This window comes from Pristiophorus japonicus, chromosome 7 (genome assembly GCF_044704955.1).
Source record: "Pristiophorus japonicus isolate sPriJap1 chromosome 7, sPriJap1.hap1, whole genome shotgun sequence".
NCBI classification, from domain to species: Eukaryota; Metazoa; Chordata; class Chondrichthyes; family Pristiophoridae; genus Pristiophorus; species Pristiophorus japonicus.
Window position 1 is genome coordinate 148,427,830 of NC_091983.1, and position 13,560 is coordinate 148,441,389.

A 13,560-nucleotide genomic window follows, 5' to 3' on the forward strand; every position below is an offset into this window, starting at 1 on the left:
AAGAGGTCAGGCGCAGGCAGCGGAAGGAGTGTGCGACAAACCCCAGTCCCACCCCTCCTTCCCCCGACGAATGTCTGTCCCACCTGTGACAGGGTTTGTGGCTCTCGTATTGGACTGTTCAACCACTAAAGGACTCACTTTAGGAGTGGAAGCAAGTCTTCCTCGATTCCGAGGGACTGCCTATGATGATGATATAGGTTTCTTACATTAGTGTTAATGCAGAGTGCCTATTATTCTTTAGGGACCCACTGTTTGAATTGTGATGAGGATTGATGTATTGCACTTCCTCAAAAGTTATCCTACATCAATTCTACCATGTTTATCCGGCTTTTGTTTAATAATGTCTCTTGTCTTACAGGCTGTTCTGCATTGGTGTTCTGGACATTTTGAAGTGATCGTTATATTTGTTTTCTCATTGATCCATGTTTGAGCTGCATCATCTGCTATGCTGTAGGATTCTCGACCTGTCACAACTGTTTTCATCACATTGAAGAATCCTACAAATACACAGTTTTAAAAATAATTTTGTTCACTGGCTCATTGACAGTATTCCAGGAATGGCAATGAGACTTCAATTTATTTAGTATTATAAAAGTCCTCCTACATATCAAACGAAAACTTTGTTAACCTTTAGAATTTGTTTGACAGCGAGGTTGGAGTGATTTTATTGCTCAGTAATAGGCTGCTTCCAAATGCAAAGGATGAGGCTATCATTTCAAATGACCATAATTGACACTTATACTAAAGCAGCCTCAAACAGCTCTGCAGCACATGTACACAAGTAAAGATTCAGGAAAGCTTTTTATTACAGTTTATACTTGCAGCTTCAAAGGATAGATAGTAGAGTTAAATATTTTTGAAACAGACTGGCAGAGAGACTGCCGAATCCATTAAATCATTTAAAAGGAAGTTGAGAAAGTATCCTGGTCCAAGAACAAGTGGAGGACTAATAGGCTCAGATTCTGGTCATGAAGATTTGTGGAAAACAACTGAACAACCTGCTCATTGGTGGATTCATTAAATAATTACTGGGCTTGGCATCTCAAATGCATGATCGATGGGTGGAGCAATCTTAAATTTACACTATTCCACCTGGTGTTAGTAGGACTCCACGGTAACCTTGCTAACATTCTGAACACCCTTTCATCATTTTGAGTCCATGTTATGTTCTATGTAAATAGAGTGGGGTAAGTACAGAATAGTCCATGGTACTTAAATTATGTTTCCTGATGCAGATATGTGCCACTGCTTTTTCACAAAGGCTGCTAATAATGCCACAGATCAATGGCATTGTGTTGGTATGCACACAAACCTAAAGTTCACATTTTATTTTAAAGAACCCCTTGGGATAAAACTGGGACTTTGGTGATTTAAAAAAATATCTGAAACAGGAGACATGATATAAAATTACACTTAAAGGGTAATTGGTGATGCAATTCCTGATGGCTGAGTCCTATTTTTAAGGAAAATGTACTGCTCAAGGAAAAACTTGTATAAAGGTTGGTAAGAAAATTCTCCAGTTGCAAACTTTGAATTTCAAATTTATTTGCTTTGATTTGCTGAGTTGGCTTCAAGCTCAAGTTAAGTGAGACAAATTCATATCCAACGTATGCTACATCTAATATCCATGAGTACAATTCAAAATAAATTGCAATAAAACTCCAAACATTCATCAGTTTGATTTATTCCAACAATTTCAGTTTATTTGCATACATCTGATTTTTAGTTTGTGAAGTAATGATTAAAGTCAACTTTATCAAGTAGAGTTCTGTAATAAAGCAGACAGACAAAAGTAGATTTCTAAACTTTTATTTAAAATGATTTTCAGTTGCTACTTATGTCACAACAAACTATAATACATTTAAGAATCTATATATTAAAAGAAAACTTCAGATTATTTCAGTATTGCTCCCAGTGCAATAAGGAGGCACTCTGGTGTATGCTTGTACAAACCTCTTCTCTTGTCAGACCTAGTCATTTTCTTGTTCTAACTTAATGATTTCAGCTTGCCCTTCCTCCCCAAGAAGGACCAACAGTCTTCTGTAGGACTCTCTGTAATAGATGCAGAAAACATACTTTCAGAATCAGATGACATAACCAGGCTACAATTGATGCATTATTCAGACAGAATGCAACAAAATCTGACTATAATGGTGTAGTTTGGGTTTCTTTTAAGGAGAACAGAATACAGTAGCTTTTAAACCAGACCAGCTTCTATATTTGTCAATCTGGGTGCCGGTTCCTGTTTGTAGTCAAGGAGTACAAAGCATATTTGAATTGCACCATCTCTTTTCAATTAATCAACCAGTGATAGATTTACACAAGGGATGATTGTTTTTAAATCACACTCATTGGGTTGAAGTACATCTATTCAGTTCTGATGAAGATTGCTGGATACCTGGAACATTAAGGTGGATTTTTCTTTACAGATGCTGACTAACTTCTTGTGCATCTCCAGCATGTTTTATTTCTGATTTCAGATTTCTACTATTGTAGTTGTTTTCCTTGTTTATTTGAAAGATGTTGGTGCTCAATTGGATCCCAGTGTCAGATGAAAGGGCAGTGTATTTTTTTAACCAAATGCTCATATTGGAAGGCTTTGTACTTAACCTTATTTAATTGTCTGTTGATTTGTAACAAAGAATTCGTGCCAATTTTATAAAAATCCTCTTTTCTCCCCATCTCTCCTGAAGGCAGGGAATCAAAGAAGTACAATTCCAGGGGAGAAGGGAGCAGTGCCCCTCCCTGATGTGGCCATTCCTCATGCATAAGTCAAGACAATGCACACTGCACTACATTTATCAACTGGGCCATCAAAAGAGGCCTGACCACAACCACTACTTCAAATTGCATCCTATAACATTGCCCAGAGGGACTCTACTGCTGGAAGGAAGGGTGGGTTGAATGGAGAAAGAGAGAACACATGGATTTCCAAGTTTGAGAAAGGGGTTATATCTTTCCCATTCAAGTGCAATTTCCAACAGGGGAAAATGGATAGCATTCAGATTGGGAATTCAGGCTGATTTTCTTCCTCTTCTTAACCAAAGGAAATGGTACAATCGATGCTCTGGCTGATATGAACAGGTATACCGGACAATACATTTACCTATTGACTTAGTAAAGGAACTAGATGCATACATTTTTCAAAGACACTAAAATTCAAATTGACATTCTGTTTTATTGCTACATCAATAAAGCAGACAGACAACACAACAGACTAGATACATTTAGTGAAAAGAATTACACAAATAGGTTAAAAAAAAGGGATGGTGGGAGGAAACCAAATACTTTAAATATTTTTATATAAACCACTGCTGAACATATTCAAATTTTGTTTTCCTTTTCCGTTTGAAACTCTGTAGCACTTGCATTTTCTTAAAATACTTCCAGCTATATCAATGGAATCTGATGCTACTAATTTTTACAAGACTATTAATAGGGCAAAACTTTAAAAATGTTAAAACTACGACAATGAAATACTGAAGCTTTAAATATTTCCACATCCCACTTGTACAGTACAATGCCCGAGTAACCATAGGAACTGCAATGCGGTTTGCTATTTCAAGGTTTTTTTTTGAAGTGGCAGACTGGTTTTAACTGAAGCCATCAACTTCTTCTAAGAATGACACCATTCTGAAAACAAGACCTACCTTTGTGAATTGTTTCTGCCCAGTCCTCGCTTATGTTCAGTGTCCTTTAGCGTCTGACTTAGTGTGGGAATGAGGCCGATAACCAAATCTCGATTCAGGACTGTTACCATCTCTATGATGTTGTACACCTGGTGATCGTAGATCCCAATATACTCCTGGATGAATTGTCTGGAGAAGTTTCAACAGTTTGTCAATATGTTAATAATTTGGTTTGAATTATAAGAAAATCCTAATGAAGTTTTATGACAGATTATTGTGGTTAAAGTTACTGTCATATTTTGGGATTTTTGATTTTTGTTTCGGGGTTCATGGAAATGACTAGGAAATGAGCTAAGGGTAAGTGTTGTGTCTTTAAAAAAGTGATTTAGCATAGGTTTAAAATGTCACAGGCTGCAGCCGCTTAAACAAGTTGTTTATTTGTTAATGGACCATGCATAAAACCAGAATTAGAAACAGAAAATGCTGGAAATACTCAGCAGGTCAAGCAGCATCGGTGGAGAAACAGATTAACATTTCAGGTCGATGACCTTTCGCCAGAATCCTGATTCTATTTCTATTTCAGATTTTCAGCATCCGCAGTATTTTGATTTTGTATTAAACTCAGACAAGCTAGTTTGTGAATGTCACAGCTCACAGTTCTTTCAAACTGAGACAATGCGGAGTAATGATCTCATTCCAAACCCATTAAGTCAGGGTGGACCTTATTCATTTTGAAAATACGTTTAAACCCGCTGCCCCAAGAGGAGAGAAGAGGTAGTCAGTTTTATTAACAGGCCTGCTGCCAAATGACTAAATGGGATAGAAGTCAGAGGGTCAGCTTTCCCACTGGTTGGAAAACAGGGAGAAAAAGCAAAAAGGAACATATGGGTAGTTAGTCAGGCAACTAGATTTAGGGAGCAAGCCTGGCCTAGCGAGAGAAAACTTGTCCATCACAGAATCAAAAGAATAACCAAAAAATGTTTAAGCAATACCAGTAGTACGAATGAGGATTGCATAGTTACTTGAATCAAGGTAAGTGGATAAATCAGCAGACCCAGATGAAATGTATCCTTGGCTATTAAGAGAAGCAAGGGAGGAAATAGCAGAGACTCTGAACATCATTTTTTAATCTTCTCTGGTTACAGGTATGATGGCCGAGGACTGCTAACGTTGTACCGTTGTTTAAAAAGGGAGAATGGGATAGACAGAGTAATTGCAGGCCAGACAGCCTAACCTCGATGGTGGTCAAATTGTTGGAAAACATTCTGAAGGACAGGATAAATCTTCATTTAGAAAGGCATGGTTAATCCAGGACAGTCAGCATGGATTTGTTAAGGGAAGGTCGTGTCAGATTAACTTCACTGAATTTTTTGAGGAGGTAATGAGGAGAGTTGATGAGGGTAGGGCGTTTGATGTAGACTACATGGATTTTAGCAAGGCTTTTGACAAGGTTTCACATGGCAGACTGGTCAGAAAAGTAAAAGCCCATGGACCGACACTGAGAAGTGCAGAGGAACAAAGGGGCCTTAGAATGCAGGTCCACAGATCGCTGAAGGTAGCAGGCCAGGTAGATAAGGTGGTTAAGGTGGTATATGGAATACTTGCCTTTATTAGTCGAGGCATGGAATACAAGAGCAAGGACATTATGCTTGAACTTTATAAAACACTGGTTAGGACTACTGTGTGTAGTTCTGGTCACCATATTATAGGAAGGATGTGATTGCACTGGAAAGGGTGCAGAGGAGATTTAGAAGAATGTTGCTTGGACTGGAGAATTTTGGCTATGAGGAAAGACTGGAAATGCTGGGTCTGTTTTCTTTGGAACAGAGGAGGCTGAGGGGAGACTAGATTGAGGTATATAAAATTATGAGGGGCCTGGATAGAGTGTATAAGAAGGATCTGTTTCCCTTGGCAGAGGGGTCAACAACCAGGAGCATAGATTTAAAGTAATTAGGAGGAGGTTTAGAGGAGATATGAGGGAAAATTTCTTCACCCAGAGGGTAGTGGGGGTCTGGAACTCACTTCCTGAAAGGGTGGTAGAGGCAGAAAGCCTCACTACATTTAAAAACTTCTTGGATGTGCACTTAAAGTGCCATAACCTACAGACCAAGAAGCTGGAAAGTGAGATTAGGCTGCCGCGGACACATTGGGCTGAAATGGCCTCCTTTCGTGCTGTAAATTTCTATGATTCGATGAGATTGAGTTTTTGGGTGAGGTAACAGAGAGGGCAATGTGGTTGACGTAGTGTACATGGATTTCCAAAAGGTGTTTGACAAAGTGCAACATTATAGGCTTGCCAGCAAATTTGAAGCTCATGGAGTAAAAGGAACAATAGCAGCATGGATACGAAATTGGCTAAGTGGCACGAAACAGAGAGTAGTGGTGAAGGGTTGTTTTTCGGACTGGAGGAAGGTATACAGTGGTGTTTCCCAGGGGTCGGTTCTAGGACCACTGCTTTTCTTGATATATATTAATGACTTGGACGTGGGTGTACAGGGCACAATTTCAAAATTTGAGATGATACTAAACTTGGAAGTATCATGAACAGTGAGGAGGATAGTGATAGACTTCAGGAAGACATAGTTAGGCTGGTGGAATGGGCAGACACGTGGCAGATGAAATTTAACGCAGAAAAATGTGAAGTGATGCATTTTGGTAGAAAGAATGAAGAGAGGACATATAAACTAAATGGTACAATCCTAAAGGGGGTACATGAACAGAGAGACTTAGGGGTATGTGTGCATAAATCGTTGAAGGTGGCAGGGCTGGTTGATAAAGCAGTTAAAAAGGCCTATAGGATTCTGGGCTTCATAAATAGAGGTATAGAGTACAAAAGTGTGATAATTATGATGAACCTATATAAAGCACTGGTTCGGCCCCAACTGGAGTACTGTGTTCAATTCTGGGCACCACACTTTAGGAAGGATGTGAAGGCCTTAGAGAAGGTGCAGAAAAGATTTACGGGAATGATTCCAGGAATAAGGGACTTCAGTTACATTGATAGACTGGAGAAGCGGTGGTTGTTCTCTTTGGATCGGAGAAGATTTGATAGAGGTGTTCAAAATCCTGAGGGTCTAGACAGAGTAGGGAGAAACTTTTCCCATTGGCGGTAGGGTTGAGAACCAGAGGACACAGATTTAAGGTGATTAGCAAAAGAACCAAAGGCGACGTAAGAAAAACCTTTTTACACAGTGAGTGGTTAAGATCCGAAATGCACTGCCTGAAAGGGTCGTGGAGGCAGACTCAATTTTATCTTTCAAAAGGGAGTTGGAAAAGTATATGAAGGAAAATAAATTTGCAGGGCTACGGGGAAGGACAGGGGAGTGGGACTAGCTGAGAATTAGCATGGGCTCGTAGGGCCGAATGGCCTTAAGAACATAAGAAATAGGAGCAGGAGTAGGCCACCTGGCCCCTAGAGCCTGCTTCGCCATTTAATAAGATCATGGCTGATATTATGGACTCAGTTCCACTTCCCTGCCCACTCCCCATAATCCTTTATTCCCTTATCGCTCAAAAATCTGTCTATCTCCACCTTAAATATATTCAATGACCCAGCCTCCACAGCTCTCTGGGGCAGAGAATTCCATAGATTTACAACCCTCAGAGAAGAAATTCCTCCTCATCTCAGTTTTAAACTGGCGGCCCCTTATTCTGAGGCTATGTCCCCTAGTTTCAGTTTCTCCTATGAGTGGAAATATCCTCTCTGCATCCACCTTGTCGAGCCCCCTCATTATCGATAAGATCACCTCTCATTCTTCTGAACTCCAATGTGTATAAGCCCAACCTATCTTCATAAGTCAACCCCCTCATCTCTGGAATCAACCTAGTGAACCTTCTCTGAACAGCCTCCAATGCAAGTATATTCTTCCTTAAATACGGAGACCAAAACTGTACACAGTACTCCCGGTGTGGCCTCACCAATACCCTGTACAGTTGTAGCAAGACTTCTCTGCTTTTATACTCTATCCCCCTTGCAATAAGGCCTTCTTCCGCGCTGTAACCATTCTATGATTCTATCATCTGTACAGTTTTGGTCACCACATTACAGGAAAAATATGGTTGCACTGGAGAGGGTACAGAGGAGATTTACGAGGATGTTGCGGGACTGGAGAATTTTAGTTTGAGGAAAGATTGGACAGGCTGGGGTTGTTTTCTTCGGAACAGAGGTTGCTGAGGGGAGACTTGATTGAGAGGTATACATCTATGAGAGCTGAGATAGAGTGGATAGGAAGGAGCTATTTCCCTAGCAGAGAGGTCAATAACCAAGGGGCATAGATTTAAAGGAATTGGTAGAGGGATTCGAAGGGAGTTGAGGTGAAGTATATTTAAGTACTTGGATATGCACTTGAAGTGCTGGAACCTACAAGACTACGGACCAAAAGCTGGAAAGTGGGATAAGGCTGGATAGCTTTTTTCAGCTGGCACAGGCACGATGGATCAAATGGCCTCCTTTGGTACCAAAAATTTTGATGATTCTATGGTAAAATTGAATTATAGCTGTTAATTTGTACATTCATTCTCAGTCTCTAAAATAAAGCAGTTTAATCATTTGTATCCGGCTCCATCTCATTAAATTGTTTCAGTCGTCTTCTAAAAGATTGTAGAAGCATACATGCAAAAGACACGCTATCCGATCAGAGCACAAATGAGCTCTATTGTTTCACCCCCAGATGACACTATTGTATAATTAGATAGTGGACAGTACGGGCACACTCCTGAACAAAGTAAGTTCAATTGCTCACGGAAGTGACGAGCACTGTGAAATTAGAGACACAATCTAAGGCAGACCAGAAAAAGTACCTACCTTAGTACAGAGGTCAAGTGAGGGCAAGCCTGACATGGAGTTGATGACTGGCAGTTTTCAATTATACACTGCATGACCTCGGAGGTCAACCTCTTCACTAAAAAGGAGAACATGACATAAAATAATTATACAAACTTATTCAAAAGAAGATAGCTTTTAAGGGGCAATTTTTTGACTTGCACTTCGGGAGACCAAAGTTCCCCTCCACATCCTCCACCAGAAATACGTAAAATACATTTGGCTGCATGATTATCCAACCATTTTTATAGTGTCAGCTTGGTTAAATTGTAGCACTCCTGCCTAGGAGTCAGATTGGTCATGGGCTTAAGCCCTGCTGCAGGGATTTGAACACATAATCTAGGCTGACACTTCAGTATGTTACTAAGGGAACACTTCACTGACAGAGGTGCCATCTTTTCGATGAGATGTTAAATCAAGGCCCATCCTATCGTACTATCTGAAGAAAAGCTGGCGAGTTCTCCCAGTGTCTTAGTCAATATTTATCCTTCATCCAATATCACTTAAACATATTATCTGGCCATGTATATGATTGCTGTTTGTTGGACCTTGCTATGTGGAAATTGCTGGCATATTTCCCTATATTACAGTGACTCCAGTTCAAAAGTATTTCATTCTGTGAACCGCTTTGGGATGTTCTAAGGTCATGAAGGTACTATATAAATGCAAGTTCTTTATTTTATCTGCATTAGAGCAGAATTCACAGAAATTCATAATGTGTGAAGTCTTTTTAAAGACTTTGTGGCATCATTAACTGTAAGCTGCAATGGAAACTCAGTACACCGGGCAGGACCCAGGATCTGTGAAGAATGAGACTGAATGATGAAAGCAACATCAATAGGGTAGATCAATTTGGCCAAATCTGTCACTGAATATTTATGGATTATATAAGTCACAGCTATTATGATGGCTTCATCAAGTCTTCTGCTGCAGCGTAGAACAAAGTTTTATATTTTCTCCTGTGACCTTTGAACAGTTGCTCCTGAACTGGAGGTTAGCATGAAGCCATGACTCAAGCAAGTGCAACTGATGTCACTTAAAACAGTTGTCATGGTGATTACTTCTTTAAAAAGGCAGGACTGTGCAATGGTACAAATATGATTCTGTCTTTGTCTTCATTACTTAATAATGTATTTTTCCTGCATCAGGAATAAGAGACATAGCTTGATTATTCAACTTGACATACAGGATTTTATATCTAACCGTATAAAACAGCAGGCACCAAATGTGCAGTCTACTAAAACTAGATTAGGTAGGAAACAAAACACTGCACATCGTATAAATTGAACGGGCAGATAATCTAGTCCTGTATTTCACATCACTTTAGTGTACAGTAAGAATGATGCAGTACCTTGTGATTTTAGATATTGAATGCCTAAGAATAAGAAATGCCATGGTACTTAGCATGATTTTCATTGCTTAATTAATCAGTGTTGTATCAATCAAAAATATCTGACAGACTTTAAAATATTTGAGCACAATGAAAGGTTGCAATAAAAACAGAACCAGATAAACAATATCCATAAAACTCCTCATTATTTCTTTCTATTTTATTTCATTTTTGCACGTGAGTAGGTTCAGCTTTGTCTGTCAAGTCTATTGTTAATTCAGATGCTCATGTGGCATCTGATAATGTCATCATGTGACAAAGGAACTGGCATCATTTTCAAAATTTTAAATAGCTGTGTGCCACAAATGTTATATTTAATAACTCAGGAACATTTTTACCCTCCTGAGAATATTGTTTATTTAAGTTAAAAAAAAATCCAGTTTTAACAGAATTAGGCCATCACACCCCAAATCAGGCGACTTCCCCAGGGTTAGATGAGCCTATCATATTTGTCACTGCACAGCAAGCTACAAGCTTAGAAGGGAAACGGGAAAAGGTCAGTAATGCACCGTTGTAGCTCCTGAAATGTACACAAAATAAACACTAATTTGCCAACAGGTCTGATCACCTGCCACATAAATGAAAGCAGTCATTTCTCAGCTGGGCAGGTTAGATATATCGTGGTAACATAGCGTCTTATCTTGGGAGATGAAAGGGCAAAACAAAATATAAAAATTGACATGAGGCAAGTTTATCCTACAGTTATATGTAGCACACCACCTATTCAGGAGGGGAGTTGACGACTTAGTCAACTCACCTAGTTGCTGATCCTTCATTTTGTTTTGTGGTATACAAGCTTATTTGTCTGAAATCTGACAAAAAAATCTACCATTAGAAGTTACAAACTTCAATTCTGGCTTATGAATTGGACATTAAGGCCTGGAGTTTTTGCTCAGTTGTGCTGTTTTTTTCTCGCCGCAATCCCCCCCCCCCCCCCCAATATCGGCGTAACTGCTGCAAAAGGTCGAGGAACTCAAAGCGCAATTTGCGTTCAGCGCAACTCGAGTTTCCGCGATCTTTTGCACTCGTTTTAAAAACATCGTGCTAGATGCCGGCTCCACTCACAAAACTGGCTAAGTCCCCAGATCAAATTAATCGTCATTGGGAGTTTCCGCTAATTGCACTTTTGAGAAGGCTGTAAAAATTTTGGTCCAAAGGACGCTAATAGGTACGTTTTTAAAAATTTGCACTGCTCTACCCCAATCTAACTAGAAAATAGTTTTGTATATATTTTTTTTAAAAAGTAATTTTCAGTAATTTTTTTCTTATTCCATTCACGGGGTGTTGGCATTTCTGGCAAGGCCAGCATCTATTGCCCATCCCTAATTGCCCTTAACTGAGTGGCTTGCTCGGCCATTTCAGAGAGCTGTTAAGAGTCAACCACATTGCTGTGGGTCTGGAGTCGCATATAGGCCAGATCGGGCAAGGACGGCAGATTTCCTTCCCTAAAGGACATTAGTGAACCCGATGGGTTTTTACGAGAGTCTGGTAGTTACATGGTCGCCATTCCTGATACTAGCTTTTTAATTCCAGATTTATTTATTCACTGAATTTAAATTCCCCAGCTGCCATGGGATTTGAACTCAAGTCCCCAGATCATAAGTCCAGGCCTCTGGATTACTAGTCCAGCAACATAACCACTATGCGACTGTACCTTTACCGTTCCTGTGTGCTACTTAATTCTTGGTCCCCCACATTAAGAAAGAATGATATGGAAAAGCAGTTGTTTATGGGGATTTTTTTTTAAAAAGGGGATGAAGAGTGGAAACATGAAGATAAAGGCATCAGTCAACAGGAGTCAGTGAGAAAACATACCCTGTGGTTCATTCACAAACACTAGACATTTCAGCACTGTAGGCAGAAGTAGCTTCGTCTCATTGGCTGCATCGCTATTTTGGTTTCTTCTGAATAGTTCAAGGAGGAACGATAGGACTGTTGCTAAGCGAGGAGGAGGAGCATGACCTCTGAACTGCATATAGTTTTCACTGAAGAGAGAATGATTTTTGAGAATAAGTTCAGAAGTTGCGGAAACTGTCTACATGCACTGAAAGTATTAACGTTGAACATTTGTACAAATTTAAATTGCAAAAATAGCATTATCATTCATGGTAATCGTGTGTTAAAGGGAGTATACCTCAAAAAGGCCAGCCATTTCCAGAATAAGGCTAACCGGCTGCTGGATACTGAAGATACTGAAAATTACTCTACTGTATGGCGTTGGGCCTAATGGCATACAGGCGTTAAAAGTACATATAGGATGACAGGACTGCATTACAAGCAGTATAATTTGTTGATACCAGAATGTTAGGGGGTGAAATTAGGCTAGTGTGTGCCTTCTGTTAGTACCTCCGGAGGGCGCGACTGGGTTTTCACCCAGGGCGGAGGGGCACTACTGGCTCCCGCAAAATTGTGCGGTGGAAGCACAAAAAGAGCAGTGCCCTGCTTCCACCGGTAGCGCCCCGACCCGCTGCGGTGGCAAAGATGACATCGCCGTGTGCAGTGACCCTCCCCCCCCACACCCCGCAGCAGAAATTGGGCAGCATTCCGTGAGGCTACCGCAGAGGATGTCAGCGCCAGCTTTACGGGTCACAAACCAGACTGCATTCCGCTTGCTGGGGGGAAAAAGGGAGGGGCACGGTGCCATCTTTTTCCCGTGGCCGACTTACGGGTCTGGCCTTCCGTTCTTTATTTTCGCGAGCTCCGTGCAGCGAGGCACTTCGCTCCTGTGCCAGGCTGTGGCCACGGCAGCCCGTATCCCCTGTGGCCTTTAACGGAAGGGGAGGACCCTGTGCTCGTGTCAGCACCACGTGGAGAGGCTGCAACATTCGCCCCAGTCCCGCCCTGAGGGGAAGCAGAGCACCCGACGTTGCGTTCCACTTCCTCTCGGGGGCGGTAACCCCAATTTCACTGCCTGGGTTGGACTTCTGTTTGGGGCGCAGGAAGTCCAGCCTCGCCTCGGTTACTGCCCCCAAACGGGGCGATACCAAATTTCGACCCCTTAGACTATTACATGTTCAAAGATAAAATGATCAGTTTTCACTGTATCACCTTTTTGTTGAAATGCACGTTAATGAAGCAGAGTGAGTGTTGCCTATGGTAATACTGAATGACACAGCAGGAATGAGCATTTATCTTTATAGACAGCACGGGAAACATGAATGATCTGGTCCTGAATGTATCCAAGGTAATACAGAAGTGACAAAATATCTGCAACGTGTAACAGGACTAAAACAACTCTCTAAAAACATTTTAAATCTTAAATTCTACAACCCAATGACAAAAAATCTATAACAAAATTCTTACAAATTAAGAAAATTAACTTTAAATGAATTATATATTTAATTTTAAGATGTATGGCTCAAATTTAGTTGTACTTTCTGGGGCTTCTTTATTAATGTTCACTTCAAGATTACTCTGTGATCTTGAACTGGAAGGTATTACATGAATATTTCATTTTATTTTTCACCCAATCCACTCTTTCAATATCTGTACATTGCTATCCATTGCATTGATTGTTCTTTCAGCTGGGAAGATGGGATATTTGGGGCCCACGGAGGTGGGATTAACCTTCATGGTCAGTCATTGAGAGGTGCAAATGTAAGGGTAGACTAACTCTGCTAAACTTTTACTTCTCATTAATATTAAGCAGTCTATAATCTCAAAATGCTCCACTTTGTGGCATTGAGAGAAATCAGGTTTTGAACTACAACTGCAATCCT

At 40.4% G+C, this 13,560-nt stretch overlaps 1 protein-coding gene across 2 annotated transcripts in view; it reads right to left on the minus strand.

Moving 5' to 3' along the window:
* Positions 1-1,833: 1,833 nt before the first annotated feature.
* Positions 1,834-13,560, minus strand: part of mms22l (MMS22-like, DNA repair protein) — a 203,387-nt gene continuing 191,660 nt past the window's right edge. For both annotated transcript variants that reach the window (XM_070885405.1, XM_070885404.1), the window contains exons 22-25: positions 11,657-11,826; positions 8,434-8,530; positions 3,651-3,818; positions 1,834-2,052 (exon numbers count right to left, since the gene is read on the minus strand). In XM_070885405.1, coding sequence (XP_070741506.1) covers positions 1,971-2,052; positions 3,651-3,818; positions 8,434-8,530; positions 11,657-11,826 — 517 coding nt within the window. In that variant the 3' untranslated portion in view covers positions 1,834-1,970. The remainder of the gene's footprint in view (positions 2,053-3,650; positions 3,819-8,433; positions 8,531-11,656; positions 11,827-13,560) is intronic.